The sequence below is a fragment of the Medicago sativa genome, chromosome 4, assembly GCF_051527215.1.
Source record: "Medicago sativa cultivar Bolivia chromosome 4, Bolivia_mono, whole genome shotgun sequence".
Classification (NCBI taxonomy): domain Eukaryota; kingdom Viridiplantae; phylum Streptophyta; class Magnoliopsida; order Fabales; family Fabaceae; genus Medicago; species Medicago sativa.
The window spans coordinates 70,763,340-70,786,650 of record NC_140752.1 but is presented as its reverse complement, the minus strand read 5'-3'; the positions used below and the strand labels follow the sequence as shown (position 1 = coordinate 70,786,650).

At 30.6% G+C, this 23,311-nt stretch overlaps 2 protein-coding genes and 2 long non-coding RNA genes across 4 annotated transcripts; 1 reads left to right on the top strand and 3 right to left on the bottom strand.

The window, feature by feature from the left end:
- Positions 1–1,801: 1,801 nt before the first annotated feature.
- Positions 1,802–2,692, bottom strand: LOC146931415 (uncharacterized). The gene is made up of 2 exons (XR_015006694.1): positions 2,290–2,692; positions 1,802–2,167 (listed from the first exon to the last, which is right to left on the bottom strand). It is a non-coding gene; the product is annotated as an uncharacterized LOC146931415 (long non-coding RNA).
- Positions 2,693–4,646: 1,954 nt separating this feature from the next.
- Positions 4,647–7,232, top strand: LOC146931414 (uncharacterized). Its single transcript, XR_015006693.1, has 2 exons — positions 4,647–4,876; positions 6,880–7,232. It is a non-coding gene; the product is annotated as an uncharacterized LOC146931414 (long non-coding RNA).
- A 1,065-nt stretch (positions 7,233–8,297) lies between these two features.
- Positions 8,298–11,463, bottom strand: LOC146931413 (uncharacterized). Its single transcript, XM_085702907.1, has 10 exons — positions 11,233–11,463; positions 10,188–10,263; positions 9,999–10,102; positions 9,832–9,922; positions 9,661–9,747; positions 9,472–9,561; positions 9,217–9,354; positions 9,015–9,142; positions 8,860–8,932; positions 8,298–8,647 (listed from the first exon to the last, which is right to left on the bottom strand). The coding sequence occupies exons 1-10, from the start codon at positions 11,355–11,357 to the stop codon at positions 8,483–8,485; spliced, it is 1,077 nt and encodes a 358-aa protein (XP_085559033.1). The 5' UTR covers positions 11,358–11,463; the 3' UTR covers positions 8,298–8,482.
- Positions 11,464–15,341: 3,878 nt separating this feature from the next.
- Positions 15,342–18,239, bottom strand: LOC146931412 (uncharacterized). Its single transcript, XM_085708330.1, has 10 exons — positions 18,024–18,239; positions 17,615–17,870; positions 17,427–17,530; positions 17,261–17,351; positions 16,737–16,823; positions 16,549–16,638; positions 16,293–16,430; positions 16,088–16,215; positions 15,918–15,990; positions 15,342–15,717 (listed from the first exon to the last, which is right to left on the bottom strand). Exons 1-10 carry the CDS (start codon positions 18,146–18,148, stop codon positions 15,577–15,579), a joined length of 1,233 nt encoding a protein of 410 aa, XP_085564456.1. The 5' UTR covers positions 18,149–18,239; the 3' UTR covers positions 15,342–15,576.
- Positions 18,240–23,311: the final 5,072 nt, after the last annotated feature.

Below are 23,311 nucleotides of genomic sequence, written 5' to 3'. Positions count from 1 at the left end.
AAATAGATAAGAATAAATTTAAATATTCAAATAAAAGTGTAACAAACACAAATGTACAATTTTTTCTTTTATCATTTAAAAGTATAACAATCTAGATGAGTGTATCTATACTTATTTTTTCATTATCCTAATTATACCCTTAAATAACAACTTTTTCTATATAAAGATCGTTGTTGATGTCATTAAAAAAATAAGATTTTAGATTATATTTTTTTTGTTATATTGTTTGTTTCATTGAAATATATTATCATGGTTAATTTGATTTGTTATAATTTAAAAGCAAAAAACATTTATATTTTTACTTTTAATCAAAATTAAAATTTCATATAAAAAAAACCGTTCATAATTTTCAAACGGTGGTGTTTTTCGCTAGTATACTACAAGCAAATTTACAAGTTCATACAAAAACAACTTTTGTTTAAAGAGAGAAAAATAAAACTGAGAGCTTTTAATATTATTGATAGAGCAATTAACATTCACTGACTTGAGAAGCAAAAGTTTACATCCACAGACGCGCAGGTGCCATCATAATAGCAAATAAATGGCTTTGCCTACATCGACTGTTGGTGCTCCCCATTGAAAGGGGTAGAATTTATTGACTCTATAGTAAAATTTAGGAAAATGTTAACCGGTGCCCCGGGGCACTGGTTAAGGAAGCAAATGTAGAAGCTTTTGCATTGAAAATTGTGTACTCAAGACTTCAAAAGTCAAAAAAGTGTCTTTTTTTATTTAATATTTCCTTTTTTAGATACCGAGGGCACCGGTTAACACAACCCTTGTTGCACTCTTCTTCCATGAAAGTCATGTTCTTCTACTTTGGGATAGAATCCAAATGCGGCTTATCATGTACTATGTTCTCGTATACATCTTCTTTTGACATAGAATTTTTTGACAAGTTGAACCTGCACCGACACCAAATTAGACTCTCTTAATTCATTAATTTCCTCCCAAAAAAAAAAAAACAGAAAAAAAAAGAACATAAAATATAAAAAGATACAAGGGGTGGCCTTTAAGAATCAGAGCTTTAAAAATAAATTATAACTTTTTTCAAGTTTACTCTTGATAATATTTATTACTTATGGCTTTAAGTAATCTTGTTTTAACTAATATTTATTGTGTTCTGTGTGAAACTAATATTTATTAGCATATTATAACTTTAAAAATGTTAACTATTAGTGGTTACAAAAAAAAATGATATACAATTAAAAACATTTTAGTTAAAAAATTCAATTTTTTATGAGGATCCTGCATATGCAGACATCAAATGTATCTCTAAATCTATTTATCATTGCATAAACGAGATTTAAATAAAATTTTGTTTACCATTTTCTAGGAAAGAAGTAGATATTATTAATATCAAAATTTAATTTGAAAAATAAAATATAGTAGTTTTAAGTAAGCTTGTATGAAACTCATCTTTACTATGAGTTTTATTATTTGCCAACAATCAGTGACTGGAGTTGCAAATATTTTTTGTGATCAATTCATTATTAACCCAAAAGTTAAGTGAGTTGAAATGGGATTGAGTTAGATTGATTTTGTTATTATTTTAAAATTATTATAAGAATCATATAAGTCATGTGAAACTCTAACCAATTTGCAGACTACTATAACCTTCACCCTATGCTTAACCAAGATTTGAACAATTGTACTTTGCCTTTTTCTTTCGATCGTCGTCATTTATACTAGCATAAAGACGGACACACCGTTTTTTTATTGCGCTTAATTGTATATTTTATTGCATCTAGCTATAATGTTTTGGCTTATACAATTAAATAAGGTATGGCTAATGAGATCAAAATAAAGTCAACTTATAGTGTTTGATACTATTTCTATTGCAATAAAATTTAATATATATTTTATCTACTATTATTTGTGTCACAATAATCATTGGAATACTTTTTCTATCAAAATAAAATAATCTTAGAACTCTGTTGTTGTCTTTTTCTGGTTTCTATCCGGATACTCCTTGTGCTGGGTAGGAATCGAGTCTTGTGTTATTTGCAATGTAACACCCGACATCACAATTTCTTTTTTACCATTGTCATTATCTCTAATTCCTCTCTTGTTTGTCCAAGAATTTGGAAAACATATACTGCAATGTGGTATGGGGTGAGACCAGCTTCTTCTAGCATATGTAGGTATCGGGATTTATGATTTGTCTCCACTGCATAATATGAAGCACATTTGAGTTTTCAAACTAGTTCAATATTCACACAAACTTCAAAGATGTATATTGGAAAATAATTTAAAAAAAAAAAAAATTAAACATAGAAAATCTCCTTTCACCTTTTCCACCAACGCTATTCCTTATTTGCTTCGTTTGGTTCTGTTGATACTCATCAAATAATCAGCCATGTCCACATAATTTTTGTTTATTGACTCTATGAGAAGTTTATTGCACTCTTCGTCCATGGAAATCATGTTCAACTTTGGGATAGAATCCAACAACAGCTTATCATGTATGTTATGGTATACAACTTCCTTTGGCATAGAATTTTCGGGCATGTTGAACCTGCATCAACACCAAATTAGATCTTATTTCATTAATTTCGTCTCCACAAAAAAAAAAATAAACTCAATGAAGAGAACATAAAATATATAAAGCTACAAGGGGTAACTATTTCCTATTATTTCTAGAACAATTCATTGTTCATCAACAAGTAGGATATGTATATAAAGAGATAAAAAAATAAGACCGAATGATTGATGGCCACATGCAGCTCACTCGTGTCAATTTCTTCTTCCTCTTTTGTGTTTAATAATTGCTCTAGTAAAAAAAAATCTTCCCCAATTTATAGCACCCATGTAGTATAAATGTGTATTCTCTGACTCATGAATATTATTTTTATAGCGCACTTTCTCTTCATTTGGCAAAAAGCTTATACCACTTCCTTATCTTAAGTTTAAATAACAAGTATACTATTGTTAAAAAAAGGATATTATTGAACCAATAAAAAAATACATAAGAAACAAAAAAAAAAGTGAAAAATAGTAAGAGATAATTATGCCACCCACATGAGGGCTGGCATCATCAATATAAACGTACAGTAAAAGCACCATAAATGGTTTTCACCAAATGACCAGTTGTGAAATTAAAAGCACCATTCCTTCAACAGAAAAAAAGAAGCACCATAAATGTTGCTTCTACGTAAAATTGCATAGCTTGGTACACGAAAACGATGGATCAGAGATCTGTCCTTTAGACTAAGAATTTTTTTTCAATGATTTAACATTGGCTTCCAGCCACTAGTGCTACTGCATGCATGTGCATAAAAGTACCACTGCGCATGAACCATATGAAAAAAGAGAAAATCATTTTTGATATATCATTGATGACAAGAACATGGCAATTGAATTTGACATGTTGATGATTTATCATTGTTTTTTCTTTCTTAATATTAGTTTTGAAAACTGGGTTTGGTAAAATTGAGATGAATTGATTGTAGATGACCCTTAAATATTATGCTCATTCTCGATGACATGGGTTTTTTACGGTATGGAAAAAGCTTCTTAGTGCGACATGTTCATGTGCGAAAAACAACAACTGATATTGACCATAGGACAAATCTCAAACTGTAATTTCTTTTGACTTTTATTTATTTTAAAAATTTGGGCTTAATTGCACTTTTGGCCCCCTAACTAATTAAAATACAAAACAGCCCCTTATGTATTGGATCTTTGGCAGTTTTGGCCCCCAAGGCCACTTTTGACTTAGTCTTCGCTGACGTGGCACCCACAATGGTCGACATGTGGCACCTCACTTAAGTCAAAAGTGGCCTTGGGGGCCAAAACTGCCAAAGATCCAATACATAGGGGGCTGTTTTGTATTTTAATTAGTTAGGGGGCCAAAATCGCAACTTTTGAAAAGATAGGGGGCCAAAAGTGCAATTAAGCCAAAAATTTAATACAACTACCAGCATGTATCGTGTGCTATTCGTGCTTCAATTCTGTCGCACTATATAGCATACCTCTTACGGTATTTAGGATCAACAAGGTTGTGAAAGTTTGCTTTTGCCACCCATTTGCAATTGAATATTATTATCCATGACATGAATGCTTTTGAGTATTATGGATCCAACAAAATATCACATGCTTGTAGTCCTTTGTTATCACCAGCAATTTGATACTCCCTCCATCCCACAAGAAGTCAAAACCCTAACCGATTGAATGGTTAAACTAGGTCAAGACAACAAAGTTAGGGTTACTAATAATTGTGACCTAATAATCAATTTATAGAAAAAAATTATGGTTAGTACTCATTGATCATATAAAAAGTATTAAGTACAGATTAACCAAATGAAATAACAAAGTAATCGACTTAATATTAAGACAATCATTTAAAGTTACATGAACAACTAATTACATGGAAATTCTTCATTCATGACCTAACCTAACATATGATTATATAGGGATAAAAAAGCATGAGAAAAGGATCATCGATTGATGATACCTTGGTTTCCGAATGGCGCTGGTTGTTCCAATCCTTCGAAAATCATGGTTTTGCCTTCGCCTGCGCGTCAAAAGGTGTTTTTCTAAGAGTTCAGTATTTATGGCTCCTTCTACTGTACACCCATATATTTGTATGTACCAATACTCCAAATTAAAATGGCCAATAGGTTTTTGACAGCATGGAACAAGTAAGTTTGACTGGATTATAAAATTAGCACCACCAAACTTATGAATTTTGCACTTTGGGGCTTTTATTTTATGATATAATTAATTTTAATTTGATTAAACAGAAAACAAATTTAAATCGTTACTTCTTCTCTTTCATGGCAGTTCTTCTTCTTCATCTCCTTCATTGCAACCAGCGCTGCAGTGGTCTGAAAATTGAAAAGGACAGCAAGAAGAAGAAGGAGTCTACTATTTCAAGGTATGGGTTTGCATTTCGATCTCACTCCTTTTCAATTTTCACGATAATGATTTGTACGTGAGAGAGATGTTTTCACTCATCTACATGAATGTTGCTTCTCATGAATTATTGTTTTTCATTGTAATTTATTTAATAATTTCATCAGCCTCGTCTTGATCTATGTGTTTCTATTATTGTAATACAATGATTTGTGTTCTTGTGTTGCTTTCTTGGAGGTTATAATCGTGTATTTTTTTAACATGATTCAGCCTTTTTTTTTTCTTTTCTCTATCTTGTTTTTTGTTTTGTTTTGTTCATTTTATTTAATTTTGATTTAACTTAATTTGTTATTATTTGAGTCTTATTGAAATTACATTTCCATATTGAAATAAAAAAAAATTGAATTATGATGAGATATTTGCAAAATTGGTTGTAATCAGTGAAGGGGAAGAAGAATGAAGATATTTGTGTCTTATTGTTAATTTTCTTTTGGATGTTCTGTTTCTATTTGGAAGAGAAGTTGAAGCAGTATCAAATTGTCTAATCTTGCCGCCACCGTTAGAATTTCGTTCATCCCATATAAAACCATTATTCTTATTATCAGATACTCTTTCTTTATTGTTGGTCTAATGAGGTTAGACCGAAAAAGCTTAGACAAGGTTTTGGTTTAATTTGGCATGCTGTAATTTGGGTGATTTGGAAGGTGAGAAATGAGATGATTTTCAAGAATGGTGTAACTGATGTAGAGGATATGGTGGAGAAAATTAAGGTTCAGTCTTGGGTTTGGAGTTTATCCCAGTTGTAAATTCCGTCATTTCTATTTTATGAGTGGTGTTGGAACCCGTGGGGATTGTCTAATTCGGTTGTTTTTTTCGTCTTAGTTGTTATGTGTTGGGCGTGCAAGTAGTCTGATGTGGGGAGTTCTGTTAGTTTGTTTCTGAGACGGGGGCGTTGTTTTCTTTTCCCCTTGCCCTGTTGGTTGTGTTTATAGGCAGCTGTTTTTAGTGGTGGTGTTGTGCTTTTATCCCTGTTCCATACCGTTTGTGGTCTTGTGGATTTGGCTAATTGCTTTCTGGTGTATTGGCTATTTGCATTGTATTCTTGTGTCCCTAGCTGCCTATCTTAAGTGGTGTTGGGCTTATAATATATTTCGGTGTTCAAAAAAAAAAAAAAATCTTTCTTTATCTCGATGCCAATTCAAGTACCAAACAAAGCTTTCCGAGATTGAAAACCCTTACCACATTCTTTGCACAATTTGTCCAAAACAACATCAGAACTTAGATGCATAATTTTTGTTGACTCTCAAAATTGAAGTCTATGTTTGAGGGATTGAGGACCAAATTTGAGAAGGAAACGTAGATTCGAAATCAGTTTAGAATGTGCTAGCATTTAGGCTCTTATTTGTTATTTATTTTTCTGGTTCGCTTTACTGAGGGGATTGTTGTTTCAATGTTAGACAAACTTTTTCTAAGGCACTTTCAAAGTGTTCCAGAGAGGTTTGTGAAAAACAAATTGGTTAAAATGAGTTGCAGACTATCTTCCAAGTCTTCTATCTCATGCTCAACCTATGAACGTCTAAAACATATTTGTTCTTTTTTGTGTTTGGTTTATTTTTAGAATCTTCGAAAATAATGCATAAATATACTACATTTTGGTTCCAAATAGCTAACATATTTGATTGGGATTGGTTTAACATGACAGAAACATATAGTAATTTACTAACTGCCCCTAAGTAAAGATACACATGCTTTTACATTTGTAGGCTTGTAGCATATGCTTACTTATTCTCTCCATATGGCTGTTTTTTTTTTAATAGTATTTGATGGGACTGTTTGGAATTGTAATAATTATTCTGAATATATCTATCTGTTTGTTGGGTATGTTTGGTTTGGTCTCTTCATTATGTATCTCTTGGTTATTTAAACTTTAAAGTTGGTCAATCATCTCTTTAATGAACTTATGTTTTGATAACATTTTATTTTTAATTCAGTATTTATACTAATAATAACCAGATGATTTTATAGGTTCCAAAACCTTTCATGTAGCGCCTTCAAGGGGTGTTAAAGGATGAGTCAAGATTTTGGTTAAGAATTCCAAGGAGCAAACATGACAACTAACCAGATGCCTCAGTGAACCGTATACACATTCTTCATAACTTAAGGAACCTTAACTCAGAGAACTTGAAAGCCGTATTATTCATTCATCAATTTCTTGGAAGACTCTCAAATTTCTTTGTTTTATAGTTTTGAATTTGTAATGTGTACATCTCTTATCGAGATTAGATCAATATATATTATAAATAAATTAAATTACTCTGGTCGAGACTAGATCAATATATATTGTTATTAATAAATAAATAAAATTACATTTGATGTCAGATTCTACAAGTAGTTTAACATTTTCTTAAGGATGTTAATTGAAATGCCAAGTGCTTTTAAGGTTGTTAATTGAAATGCTAAGTGCTAGTACGTGATAATTAAATTGAAGTGTGTACTGATTCTAGGTTTCTTGTACTACTGAGCTTAAGATCTATGCACTATTGAAGAATAGCATTTCTCTAGTTTCTGAAAAGAGTTTTCTATTCTTAATAATAGTGTAGACAGCAAACAACGAAAGATGCCGAAACAGAAGTTGCAGCAGCATCATACAGCTGCTGTCATACAGCTTACTGCCATACCTAAACCACCAAAAAAACGCCAATATGGACCCTAAAGGCAATCCCAGCCGAGGCACAGACAAACCATAGCAGAAAAACCAACATTGGCCTGCTACAACTGCTGAACCAGCAGCCAACAACACCAATCGGACACCAAAACCATAGCAGAAAAAACCAGCAGCCGAGGGAAAGACAAACCATAGCAGAAAAATCAAAAGTGGCCTGCCATAACTTCTGGACCAGCAGCCCACAACGCCAAACGGACACCAAAACAGTCACTTTCTTTAATTTTTAGTTTTAGCTTGGTCTCTTAACATCTAAAAGTTTCAATCCTGACCCTTATTTTTATGTTTTGTTCCCTTGTGTTATAAAAGTTATACCACTGTGGCCATTTTTAACACAATATAAACAAAACAAAAAAAAAGACCAGATTGAAACTAAAAAGTAAGACAAGAAATCCAATTAAAATTTTTTAAAGTTAAGCGACCAAGTTTAAAAATAAATTAAGGGACAAAACATGTATTTTAGGCTTTTTAGCCATCTTTCTGCTATAGTATTTGCAGGTAACTTTGGTTTTCATTGAGTGGGTCAGCATAATTAGTAAGGAGAACTTTTGCTGATAAAACCGAATGTTAAGAGGTAAGTCTTTAAAATTTGGTTTACTCACTGTCACTGAAAATATCACATGTTACCACAAACACCATTATGCAAATGACATCCACAAACTCAGTATAGATGAAATCATATCTAACAAAACCAACAAAAAAACTAAACGGAGACGTGAAATTTAAAAAGCTTCCAAATTAAACCATTCAAGCAAATCTGTCTAGGCTGAACTGCCAAATCAAACCATTCAAATAAAATTGTCTAGATTTGTCAAAATAAAATAAAATAAAATTTTCTAGACTGAAATGGCAAATAAAAACATTGAAATAAATTAGTCCAAGCTGAAGTGCCGAATTAAAGCAAAGTCATGTGATTTTTTGCAGATCCATCCACCATTTGAGAGTTGAATCCTTTTTTTCTTGCACATTCTTCCAGTGTTCGCATGCTTTTTCAGTGATTTTATTCATCTTTATATTGTAAATGCTATGAACCAAATCAATGGCAAGTTTAACCCTTGTATCTGGATAAACCTGATAACAATGCGCACATTAAAATGTTAGATTTAATATAGCAACTATTCCACAACTTATATAACCAAATCATGTGCACCAAGTGTTTCCTAATAAAAAAAGTTAACCACAAAAACTAATAAACCTTAAAGCTGCAAGCCAGAAAAATATAATTTATTGTGAATTATAAATTTGTTTGAAGTAGACAGAAAAAATATTCATAAGGTGCTTACTTCTACACAGTTGTAGTCATTTTTCTTGTCACATTCTTTCATCCAAGCAGCAACCCAGACTCCGGAGTCGTTGCTGAAAATCAAAAATAGAAATGAGAAGACTATCAGTAGATTTATTCAACATAATGTAAGAAGAGTAAGTGAATGAAACTTACGATCCATATCTCTGACTTAGGAGTCCTCTGGGTTCAACAACTGAGAAATTGGAGATAATGCGCTTCTCTAAATTGATTCCGCAATCATAATATGAATTCTCCATAAACATTTCTTCCAAAAATATTGACTGTATAGTATTGTTAACTTTAGTATCTGTTAGAAAAGAGAAGGGAAAATTGAAAAATAATAAGTTATAAATACCATTCTCAAGACATCTCTATGTCTAAGCAGCTTTCTTTCAGCGCATGGTGCTGAATCCAACACATAAAGCTTTCTTTCAATAAAATCAACAACCATGAGATACCAATGCAAACCTTGATCATTCATAGGAATGAAAATCTGCAAAAATTAGTAAAAAAAACTTTTATGAAACTAATGTACTTAATTATGTAAGAAACTAAAATAAAATGGTATAGCATGCATACTATAGTACTAACTACATCTCATAAATCACACCTTTCGAACGTCCTCTATTCTTCCCATGAAGGCATTCTGAAAAAACTCCATGTCAGCCTTAGGATTGTGCATCCAGTCAAGTGCATGTTGCTTTCAAGTGAAACAAAAAAAGTTAAACGTGAATGAAATAAAAGACTATAAATTTTGTAATTATAGTAAAATGAAACATAAAATATGTAGAGTATGTACCGCAAAATTTGCTGGTAGGTACCACAAAGATGGTGTTCCGCCACATCTTTGTTGGTGTGTTAGTTTACAACACACTAAATTAATGACCTATACAGTAACCAGGAAACCAATTATACGTGCTCTGTTAAAGTTAACTATATATAAAATAATATTATGCAATTTATAACTAACCGCCTGGTCAACCGGAGAATCAGGCATCAGAGTCTTGAGGGTTTTCCGGTATCCCACTACCCCAAGTTCACTTTGTGCCAATATTTCCTCCCTGTGTAAGTGTCAGTAACACATGTTGATGATGAAAATAAATAGTTGTACGAATTTTACTAAATAAAATAACATACCCATGACGATTTTCATCATCAGCAATAAATATGTAAGCTGCCATATATGCTTCCATATCATTCTTAAACACATGTGGGAATGGATGGATTGATAGAGGAAAATACTGAAGAAAAAAATACAAATTCATATTAAACTAAATTACATAGCATAATTAATGATTAAAATTATAGTCAAGTGGAAATGATTACCTCCGGGATAGTAACACCTTCTGTAATCCCTTCAAATTCAGTTGGATTCATTGGGTGGCAGTCAGTATAGCAATCCCTTCAAGATAATTGGAATGATAATTTGACATATTAGATAATTTTTCATTCTCTAAGTTGGATGCTAAAAACACTTATTTAGTCTTTACTATTTTCACTTATCTATACTCCCTACTTGTTCAAAAGAAAATATAGTAAACCAACCTGTATTGTTTTTTATATCATTTATAGAACATAATTTCATTTTCTATATTAGTTTTTTTTTTGAGAGAATTTCATTTTCTATATTAGTTTTGTCAATACTACATTAATACCTTCATACTAAATACCACCAAACTTCCTATACAAACAAGCAAATGAACTGAAATCATATTTAATATGATTTTAAAGAAACCTGACACAGGTGTTGATAGTTCAATTGTTAGAAAACCTTCTTATGATACCTATTCAATATTCTGCAACCTTAGCAATATACTCCCTATTTTCAAAACCCACCAGCATTAAATTTGATCATATTTCTAAAATGGATGATATATAAAAAGGATAGATGGTGAGGTGAGTATAATCAGTCAACGATAAACACATATAACTAATTTGTAAGATAAATTTCCAGCTGCAAAAATATGTGATAACTACTTTAATAAGTAGAATATGGCGTTGTTTCCTAGAATTAAAAGAAAAGAAAAGAATGTGACATTGGTTTCAATAATTTTTCATTTTTTTTTTTTGAACAGCCAAACTTTTTTAAAAAGATCACCCAGCCACTTGATAAGAGAGAACTGGTGCTAAATAATGTTGTTACTGAACCGAAAACAAATTGGGAGAATTAGGTTTCATTGTTCTTTGACATATAAATATAAATGAAGCATGCTAGAGTCAGGAGATGCATGTTTTGGAACATAGAGATGCCAAATTACGGGATCATCACGTTTTGGGAATCAATGAATTGAAGGAATGGGCAGCCACACAATCAATGGATGTTATGTAAGTCAAATGCAATTCCTTTGTTATAAATGCAATAAAAAATTACCTGGGTGAGAGAACACTTAATTCAGCTTTAATGTCTTTCTTCTCTTGATCTGCCGGTTTTTCACACAAGCCAGCTGAATTCCTCTGGATTTGTGGGCTATTGGACCTCATACCTTCTTCAGCCATGGTTGAGTTTGTTGTTTTGGTCCTCTGAATTAGAAGTTAGAAGAAACTGTGTTTGTAGAACACGTTCTCTTCTTTTGTTGCTAATAGGAAACTGTCCCTCTCAACTACCCATGTGATTGCTTCTGTTCTTCTCTTATAGAACACGATCTTTTTATTTATTTATTTTAATTTTTTATGGAAGCTAGTAACTCTTTCTTTATAACCTCCTTTGGTTTTTTTTTCTTTTTTTCCGTGGTTTTTTTCTTCTTTGCCTTCTTGATGGAATTCATAAATTTTTTTTGTCAGGTAGTCTAGTGGCTAGAATTCACCTTATAAGGTGAATAAGTGGGGTGTCTAAGGTTCGAACCTCAGACCCTGCATATAACAATGCATTGTCCTACCAACTGAGCTATGCTCACGGGACGAATTCATAAAATACTTATGGGTTTTGTTAACCAGTGCCCATGGGGCACATGGGACACTGGTTAAGGAATCCAAAAGTAGAAAAATTATCTTGAAAATATAAATTGTTACTTCCAAAAGTAGAAAAATTATCTTGAAAATATAAACTGTTACTTTTGACTAACTAATTATTACACCACTTTTTAATAAAATCTTATCACTTTTAGCTGCTTAGCCAATGTCCTGGGGCACTGGTTAACATTCTCCAATACTTATTTATCAATAAAAATATATATTAAAGAAGTTAAATAAAAAAAAAAATATCAATTGCATTCATATAGCAAACTTACGATTTTAAATACAAATAATAATTTGAAATGGATTAAAATAATTTAAAATAAATATATATTTTTTTGAAAGAGAAATAAATATATTTAGTGGTTATAAATGTAATTTACAAATAAAAAAATAAAATGTATTTTTATGTCATTTTATATTTACAACAACTAAATTTATCAAACGCGTTAATTTTAGGATGTGTTTGATAAGGACTAATAGCTAGCTTATGACCCGAGTTTGATTTCACATCTTTAAGTGTGCGGACTACCTTTCCAAACAAATTATGTTTTATGAGTTTGATTTTGATTTCACTGGAATTGTCTCTTTCTATTTGTAGATATTTTATTTATCTATAATATTTAATAGACTTCAGCTCAAGATCCTCATTATTACTTATCAGTTATCATATACAACGCTACGTTATATTCAAAAAGATCGTCAACATTGACTTCATTTCAGTTCCATCCGTTCCATTAGTATCTTTCATTCATGACATAATTACCGAGATCTCTTTATTTTCATAAATTGCAGGTACCTAATCGGTTCTTCTGGAACTTAAATATCAAGTATGCCATACGATTTTTTAGAGTTTTCAGGGTTATCTTTCGTTTAACTCATTTTCTTCTTCGAGGTTTTTTATATTTGTCGATTGATCTACCATGCTTCGTGCACGACTGACTTGTTTGCAATATTAGATTATCCGACAGGGATATCTATTTCGTTTGGTGTAAGATAAGGGAATGCTTGCCTTTCTCAATAGTGAATAGAATGTATATATACAAGTGTAGGCCAACTATCTAATTATGTTACAACATAATTATGACAGGGAAATCATTAAAGTTAATTATGACAAATATTCTATTCTATCATTTGGAGCATTGGTTGCTGATATTTGTTTTTTTTCAATTTTGCAAATGTGTTATATCTTAAGGATTACGATGAAACAATAATATTTACTTTCAAATAATTTATTTGAGCTTCAGGTTCACTTTTCAATTATCATTCACTTCTAGCTATGACGTTCAATGTGTCATTTCACTATTTTAATCAAGAATCACTCTTTGCTCAATTACAAACACGACTAATCTTTCAAAAATATTCTTAAAATATTCACTTGTTTTGCTACTTTAATACCATATTTGAGTGGTATACAAATTCACATATCTTCTCTTATGTTCCTTTTCTTTTCCAAAACAATGTAAAAGATCAAATGATTCTTATACATTTATAGCATGATAGTTATTTAGGAAAAATATATTCCATAGTTGTATAGGTGTAGTTCTTTAAGAACTTACAATCAAATGATGCATTAATAAACTTAAAATATAAAAAATCAGATTTCTTAAGGAAAATTAACTATCAAAAATTAAGGAAACAAACTACTTTTTGGATCTATTTCTCTCAAAAAAAAAAAACTTTTTGGATCTATTATGACGTGCCAAATTGAATCCATGAATTTAGAAAAAAAGAACATTCAATTTTTTAAACCAAAACAAAATTGCTGAACAAATCATTCTAAAATTTCTCTCCTTTTTTTATCCTAAATTTCTTTAACAAATTGAAAAGACTATCGATTTATTTTCATTTGTTTATTTATTTTTAAAGAGAAAAGGTAAAAAAAAGATAGTCAAAGGAAAAAAAGAGAAAAAATTATTTATGAATGGTCTTGTTTGTTAGAGATTTACGGAAAAATTTAGGCTGTGTTTAGTAACACAAAAAGCTAGCTTATAGCTTGTTGGATTAACTTATAAACTTGTTTTGATAGAATAAGTTGTGTTTGGTAAAAAGCTTTTCCCCCTAGCTTATAGCGCTTTTTGAAAAGCTATTTCAAGTAGCTTTTGAGCTTATAGATTTTATAATTTTTTCAATTTTAACCTTATTACATTAACTTTAACATTTTATAAAAGAAAATTAAACTACCCACGTTCCCATGTTTTTATAGTTTACTGCAACAAACCTATACCCACACGGTATACTTTTTTATATTTTGTTGTTCACTTTTGTTTATGGCATTGCTTTTAATTAATGTAGTATTTAATTTTAAATATAATATAATAATAAATAAATTGTGAAGCTAGTTTAGTTAAATAAAATTCGTCAAAACATGAAATTTTTTGAATAAAAAATGTTAATTGAGTTCATAAAGCACATTCATTATTTTAGAGTTTAAAGTAATTGGAAATAAATTTTGATATTTAAAAAGAAATAAATTAGGAAAAAAAATCATATATGTGATTTATAAAGAAATAAAAATAAACAAATATGTCCTTTTATGTCATTTTATATTTATCAGTCATTTCAACAACTAATATTACCAAACACTTTAATTTTAATAAGCTAGCTTATAGCTTATTTTTACCAAACACACCCTTATTATCATAAAACATTAAGATTTCACATAACAAAATAATGCTTCATTAGAATATTAAGGAACAAATTTAGGAAATTTATATATCAAATTTCACATGTCTTTTGTGAAAATTTTCAATTAACTATTTCATATCTTTTTTCTGAAAATTTTCAATTAACTATGAATAAGTTAAAATATATATTCAACATCACGGCTAGATTTTATTCAAGTATTAAAAATTAATTATACAAGAACTATATAACATTTAATCAATTATTTGTGCGATCTTTCAAATGCATCATCATTGAATTGAATTCTTTGGGAATTTATGGAGAATAAAAATTTCATAAACTTAGAGCCTGTTTGAAACACTTCCCAAAAACTCTTTTTTAGTTTTTAAAAAACTTGAAAATTAAAAACTTGTTTGTTAAACTATTTTTAAAATTACAGTTTTGGAAATTGTCTTGAATTTTTTAGTTTTGGGGACTAAAAAACTAAAACATGTAAAAGGATAACCATTGTGAAAAGATGACTTGTATATTTAAAAAACTGAAAACAAAAACTATTTCAAACAAGCCCTTCATAAAATTTTCAATTTAGCGATTAACTTTCATTAAACTATTTCCCTCAAAAAAAACTTTCATCAAACTATTAACTCATGCAAGTAAGAATGCAATGTGTTGATAACAAGTGTCTAAATTGAAAGAAAAAAGAGTGTCAGAAATGTAGTATTTCAGCCTATAATATATTATGTAATTCATAAGGTAAATATATACTATTAAATTACATACCTAATAATGTCAACAAATTATCATGACCCTTATTGTTTGTGGCAGTGTCGCTGTACCATGGTTTAACGGAAATCGACATATTGATATTTTGTAATCACCACTATAAACATAGAACTATTCAAGTAGAAATCCAAGATAAATGAGATGTACTCGAGTTGAATTGCCAAGTTAAACCATTCAAATCAATTTGTCTACGCAGAATTGCCAAATTAAAAGATGCAAATAAATAAGTTTGTCTAAGTTGAAATACCAAATTAAAACATTTCAATAAATTTGTCTAGGCTGAAGTGCCAAACTAAACCAAAACATGTAGCCAAAAAAAAAAAAAAACCAAAACATCAAAGTCAAAGTACTACGATCACTGTTTGACAATTGAATTCCTCATTTTTTCCATGTTCATCCAGTGTTTATTAGCTCTTTCAATAACTTTTCCCTTCATTTCATTGTAACTACTAGCAACCAGATCAATGGCAAGTTTGATTCTCGAATCAGGACGAACCTGAAAACATTGTAAACAATAAAAAATGTTAGATTAAAAATTACAAATATTCAACAACTACTTTATGGTCAAAAAATTAAATATAAAAAGTAAATAAACCTTAAAGTTGCAAACCAAAAGAATAAAATTTATAATGGTTTTTAAGTTTGTTTGACGCAGGAAAAAAAAATTCACAAAAAAAGAAGTAAAAAAGGGCTTACTTCTACACAATCATAATAATCTAGCCAGCTACATTCTTTCATCCAAGTTGCAACAAACACTCCACAGTCGTTACTAGACATCAAGAATATAATTCAGAAGAATACAAACTAAAAGAGTAATAGTAGATTTATTCACTATAATGTAAGAAGAGTAGATGAAAGATAATTACGAGCCATATCTCTGCCTTGGGAGCCCCCTGGGTTCAACAATTGGGAAATTAGAGATAAGATGGTTCTCTAACTTGATTCCACAATCATAAAATGAATCATGAATAAACATCTCCTCCAAAAATAAGGCCTGTGTAGTAAATTTGACTTTAGTATCCGTTAGAAGAGAGAAAGAAAAATAGAAAAATAATACTGAATAATAAATACCACTCTCAATACATCTCTTCGTCTAAGCAACTTCCTTGGTGCACACGGTAATGAATCCAACAAATATATCTTTCTTTCAACAAAATCAACCACCATAAGATACCAGTGTACACCTTGGTCATTAATGGGAATGAAAATCTGCAAAAGTTGTAAAAAAAACATTTAGAAAACTAAAGTACTAGTGTGCATGTCTATTTGAAAATGGCAGAGTATGGATAATTATAGTGTATTATGGAATATATCACACAAATCTCACCTTTCTAGCGTTCTCTATTTTGTCAAAGAAGTCTTTTTCATAACGCTTCCTCACTACCGTAGGACTGCGCTCCCAATCAAATGCATATTGCTTTTATGTGAAACACAAAGTTTTGAATCAAATAAATGAATTTCTAAGTTTGCAATATTAATAAAAATAGAAACTAAACATATATGTAGAGTTTGTACCGAAAATGTTGTGGGAAGGTACCACACAGATAGTTTTCCGACACATCGTTCTTCTTGTGTTAGTTTACAACACAGAAGATTGATGACCTATAAAACAAAGAGAAAACTAATGAAATGATTGCCAAAATTAGCAAATTACCAATTTGGATTTGTTGTAAATGCGCTAACTGCCAAAATTATGAAGTTGTTGAGGCATATGAACAAATACATCAGCTTTGTGGTGAAGATGATGCACTAAAAGCAGCAGCTAAGGTTAGACTTTTAAATTTTCTTGATCTGGATTTGGTATGAAAATGCATTCAATTTTCTATAGATTTCATGCTCTACTAGTTTTGTTTAGCTGACGATTATATGCAAGAAAACTTGTAACAAAATCAAATAATTAAGGGAAATACATGCTTGGCATGTGTAGAACACTGAAGTTAATACAGGAGTTTATATAAACTTTATGTGTGTATTATTATATTAGTACAAAATTCTTGTTAGACATTACATGAAGAATCATTATGCAACTTAAAATGTACCTCTTGGTCAACCCAGCAATTAGGCATTAAGGATTTGAGAGTTTTCCTATATGCTACAAACCGAAGTTCAGTTTTAGCCAGTATTTCCTCCCTGCATGGGTATGAGTAACACATTAAATGATGAAATCAAACAGTTGTATGAATCAAATAAAATAAAGTTACATACCCATATTGATTTTCTTCATCAGCAATAAATATATATGCAGCAAAAGATGCTGATAAATCATTCATGATCAAATACGGGAACGGCTTGATCGATAGAGGAAAATACTGTAAAAAAAATAGATATCCATATTAAACTAAATTACATAGAAGTATTAATGATTAAATATCTAGTGAAATTAAAATGATAACCTCCGGAATAGTAACACCGTCTGTGATCCCTTCGATTCCAGTTAGATTCATTGGTTGGTAGTTAATGTAGCAATCATTTTTGGGAGAGAAAATGTTCCTTTTTATGACAGGATGTGCTCTCTTTTCATAATATTCAGCACAAAATTTGAAATTTGACAACTTTCTTTTTGATTCAGCCTCAGATTCATGCGGAGTTTTTGGGTTGCTGTTCTCTCCCTGGTCAATTTGTTTCTGCTGCTTGTTGTTTTCTTCAGAACTTCAAAACAGTAACAACATAAAAAACAATACTTTAATGAGAGTGGAATTTATGGGAGGGCATGCATGGGTTTCAAATACATAGTTTTGTATGAAATACTTATGTATACTTTTTTAATAAATGGCATACTCGTGTAATGCAATAGAAAATTACCTGGATGAGAGAACGATCAATTCAGTCTCACTCTCTTTCTTCTCTTGCTCTGCCAGTTTTTCACATAAGCGAACTGAATTTCTCCGGGTTTGTGGGCTATCAGACCTCTTATTCTTTCCAGCCATGGTTGATTTTGTTGTTTTTTTTTGTAGAGAATTAGGTGCTTTTTTGATGTTTTGATAGAAGAAACTCTGTGTTTACAAAACACGACCTTGCTCTTTTGTTGATAATAAGAAACTGCCCCAAAAACGTGTTAATAAAACACAACCTTGCTATTTTTTTGCTAATAAGAAACTGCCCCACTCTTCCTTAAAAAAAAAAAAAATTATTGCCCCCACTCAAACAATAACTACCCACCTTCTTGTCATATGAGCGACCACCTTGTTCTTCTTTTTATTTTTTGTTTTTTTTATTTTTTATGGAAGCAGCTAGCTCTTCCCCCTGTGGATTTTACAGACTATTGACTTCTTCTTGGAATTCATAAAATACTTATTAGTCAGTAAAAATCTATATTGATGAAGTTAATAAGTTTAGTTAGATTAAAAAATATCGATTGAATTCATATAGCAAATTTACAATTTTAAAGATGAATAATAATTTGAAATGTTTTGTCAAAAACAAAAAATTGAAATGAATTAAAATTCTTTAAAATAAATATATTAAGTAAAAATGGTTATAAATGTAATTTATAAATAGAAAAATTAAAATGTACTTTTATGCCATTTTATATTTACAACAGCTGAATTTATTAAAGACATAAATTTTAATCAACTAGCTTTTCTCTTATAAGTCATCAACTATCAATTAAAAGCCAGATTTTCAGCTATCAGGTCAGGGACGGATCCAGAAATAGTGTTCATGTGTGGCTAAATTATGAAAGAAACTATGAACTAAATCATACAAAAAATAAGAAATAATATATAATGTTTGTCTCTAGAAAGTACAGAAAAATTAAGAGATAATATGTCATAGAAAAACTCTTATTTTGCCTATAGCAACGGTTGTTTGGAATTTTAGTTGCTATATTTTATCTATAACTACACTTTTTTTGCGGTTGCTAATGGTGTTCGTTGCTATATGGCAAATTTCTTGTGGTGGTGATCAGGAGAACAACATTTGGTGCGGCGGTTTATGGTGTTTGCAAGCTTGGAACGATGGTGGTGTTTACTACTCCAACACTTGAGTCACCTAGAAAGGGGTTAGGGGTTGGAGAAAAAAATCGCATTGTAGGGGTTGGTTTGGAGGTGAATGGAAATCATCATACAAAACGGGGAATAAAATTTAAAATATTATTTTTCCTTCTTTGGATCATTACAAACTTGACAATAGTCGATGAAGGTATTGCTACCTCTTGAAGTGCATGAACGAATTCGATCTAAAAAAAACAACACAACAATGCCTTTACTTGTCCAAACAAACAAATCTCGTATGGTTCCTAGTGCTAGGCAAGCGATAAAAGGTTCAGAGAGAACTCTCTATTTCATTTCAAAGAATATATGTTATATGGCAGACTAAAGATGAATAATAATTTGAAATGAAGTTAGAAATTTTATTAATCTTAATAATAAAAATCATGATACATAAAATAAGTTAGACATAAAACTATTCACCTCTAGGGCTTACCTCTAATAAAGGAGGCGTGAGACTCAACAATTTTAGACTGTTGTATCATTGATATGAGAACCATGCGGTGATAATGGCTAAATGAATTCACTACGGTGTGATGATGGGGAGGTATGGTTTATCTCCATACTCTTCTCCTAATTAGTAGTGCTTGAGATATTATCTTATATTGAGTTGTTGAACATGTCTCCTCATAGAATAATAAAATCACAAGTTGCTTGTATGTGTAAACCTACAATCCTTAATTAAAGAGCATCGTCGACTTTCTACAAGTGTGCGGACTACAAGTCCAAAAAGTTCATCTTTACAAAGCAAGTTTTAATTCACGATCCTCGTTATCGATTATCACGTACAACGCTATGTTATATGCAAAAATATCGTCAACCGTTGACTTTCATTTTGGTTTCATCTCATTACATTTATGACATAATTTGAAGGTGAGAAAAACACAAGAAAGGGGGGTTGAATTGTGTTAGATTTTTCTTCGTTTCTCCTAAGCTGAAAATACTAATCAGGAGAAAAATAAGAACTGCTTCTGAACTGAAATTCAGAACTAAGATGCAGCGGATAAAAACAGAAAGAGAGAGAAGAAAGACACAAAGCAATTATACAGGTTCCTTCCACAAACCGGAAGTAGTCCTGTCCCCCTTGCACTTCCAAGGAGAGTTCACTAAAAATGTAATATCTGATTACAACTGCTCACTGCTACAACTAGCAAGAGACTTCAAATTGCTCAAGCACAACTGCAAGAGACTTCCTATGCTCCTGAACACAATCAAGAGACTCCTATTGATCAAGCACAACTGCAAGAGACTTCTAATCAAACAAGATTACAAAGAAAAATGTTTGAGGTTGAACACTTGATATACAATCAGTGGTGTTCACAATACAAATCAGATACAGACTCTTAAGACTTCTAGAATTTCTAAGATATGAACTTGAAAACAGAAATTCTAAGTGAACTTTGATTGCAGAACAATTTCAGGAGAGTTTTGGCACTTGTAAATTGTTATTCAGTCTCTACCAATCTCCAAGTCTTCACTCCTTTATATAGAGGTGTGAAAGAGACGTTGTGAAATTGCCAGCACATCAAAAGAGTAGTTTGAAGCTTTGATCAATCACCACCAATTTGAAATTCATTCCCATTGTGAAGGAACATCATTGCAGGCGTAGCTGTTATTCAGAGCTGTTTTCTTTTCTTGTAGTATGGACACTGCAGAGTAGTGGTTGTACACTTCGTACAATTGTACTTTGTCAACGCTTTTTGAAGATAAGCGTCCAAAGCCTTCAAATCTTCACCAAATGACCGTTACTTTGTATTCCCAGTCTTCTGCATTGCTTTCGAATCCATTGAACAACTTTTGAAGTATTAATTATTTAATCTTCAGCTTCTGGTGATTTTCAGCTTCTGATGAGGTCGCTTCTGAATAACTTGCTTCTGATGAACTTCAGCTTCTGATGACGTCACCATCTTCAGGAGCACTTTGTCTTCAAGAGCACTTTTCGACTTCAGGAGCACTTTTCTTCAGACGCTTTAAAGCTTCCTTTTTGTTGATTTCTTAGCTCTCTTTTGTTCTTCAGAACCCATATATGATGTAAATTTTTGACTATGCTCCTATACGCTTGAACAAATAATAGCTAGTCCAATTGACAATTTTTAATACCTTGTTATCATCAAAACTCTCAAGGTTCAATGTTAAACACATTTTGTTCCAACATAATTTATCGAGATCTTTTTACTTTTCATACTTTCAGGTACTTGGTCAGTTCATCTGAAACTTAAAAAATCAATTATCTTAGTACACTATATTGGAGCAAATGTAATATACACAACACATCCACAATTAACTTAAGGGGGGAGCTTACATATAATAGCTTGTTGGCTTGATGCGAATAAATATCTCAACATACATGATTGGTGATTCCCAAAGTAGAGTTTTGAAGGTATGGTCTCATAAATATCAATCGTACAATTAACTTTAGACATCTAAAGAATAGATAAGTCCATTTTTACGATGATATGCTACAAGCTATTCATTATCAATTTCAATTGATGATTTATACTTATCAAATGCTTTATGAAAAGCTCATAAAACAAACTCTTGGTCAACTTAGTTTAGAAAACAATTACACGAACTTCTGGTTGTGAGTTGACAACAAACATACATGTGATCATTTAGTTGATGCATCAATTAAATTCATAAAATACCTAAGTGATATAGATGATGGGTGTATTGGCCCACAAATATCAACATATACGTTCTAAAAAAATTAGAGATTCATTTCTAATTTTTGTTGGTGATGGCCGAATTATCAACTTCCTTTGTAAACAAGAGGTATATGAAAATTTATTAGATTGGAGAATCTATCAACTTTTCTATCGATGACCACATGAACTTTCAATTAATTTTTGCATCATTATAGATTCGGGATAACCCAACTGATCATGTCAAACCACAAATTTATCATGATTTGTAAACTTCTGGTTTACAATCACATGTTTTTCAATTGTACCAATATAAGTGTAGTACAAGCTAGAAGAAAATGCGAGTAACTTTTTCAATACACATGTTTTATCCAAATCATGTTTTGTGATACAAAAGGTATTCAATACTTCATTCGTTTCTTGTTTCAAGACGGTATCTGGTTAGTGTCCTTAAAACTTAATAAATTTTTACAAAACTTAGAGGAATATAACACATTTTCATTATATAACTTTGTTCCTCCATATATAATGATATATTAGTTCTTCCAGAGCCTTCAATAATTTTCATAGCATCAGATATGGTATTGACATTTGCTGACATTACTCTTCCTTTCGTTAAATTTCCTTTAGGATTTTTTTTTCTTGTTTTTTTTTTGAAAGATTTGATATATTATTATTATTAGGGTTAAATAAGTTTTTGGTTCATAAATTTTGTTTCTATTATTCCTGAAATTGAATCCTTGTTGTTGTTCTTCTTATATTAGGGTTAAATAAGTTTTTGATCACTATAAATATAATATAATCATTCTCATATAAAAAAGTGACATAGTTCGTTCGCTATAAAAATTTCAACACGTAGTTGTAGTCCTGTTAAATTAAAATTTGTTTAATTATGCCTAAAATCTTAATTTTTTTAATGATTTTTTACATACTTATTTAGAACATTGTAGTACAAAGTTCCTTCGCAAAAAAGTAGCTCAAAATTTGATTATTAGGTCGAAATTTTCACTAATTTAATCTTGAAAATTTGACTTTTAGAAAAATCCACAATTAATTCGTGACATCTTAAAAAAACCAAAACATTTTATAAAAGAGTTGCTTATGATGATATTAACATGTCTGTAAAAAAATCATTAAAATTTTTAGAAGTTTAAGCATAATTAAACAAATTTTAATTGAACATAGACTAAAACAATGTGGTGAAAATATTTATAGGGACCAAAACTTGTAGTTTTTTTCTTATGATGACTAAAAACAAAATCCGCTATATTTATAAGGACTAAAAACTTAATTAACCCTTGTTATTGTTGTTATTATAATTATTATTATTATTAATCCTAAGGTTGAAGTAAAACAATAGTTGGAATTGATTTTGTTGCATAATTCGCAACCAATTAGAACTTGATGTGAACGCCAATCCTCAAACTAAAAAAATTCTTACTTTTCAACTACTTTGGCT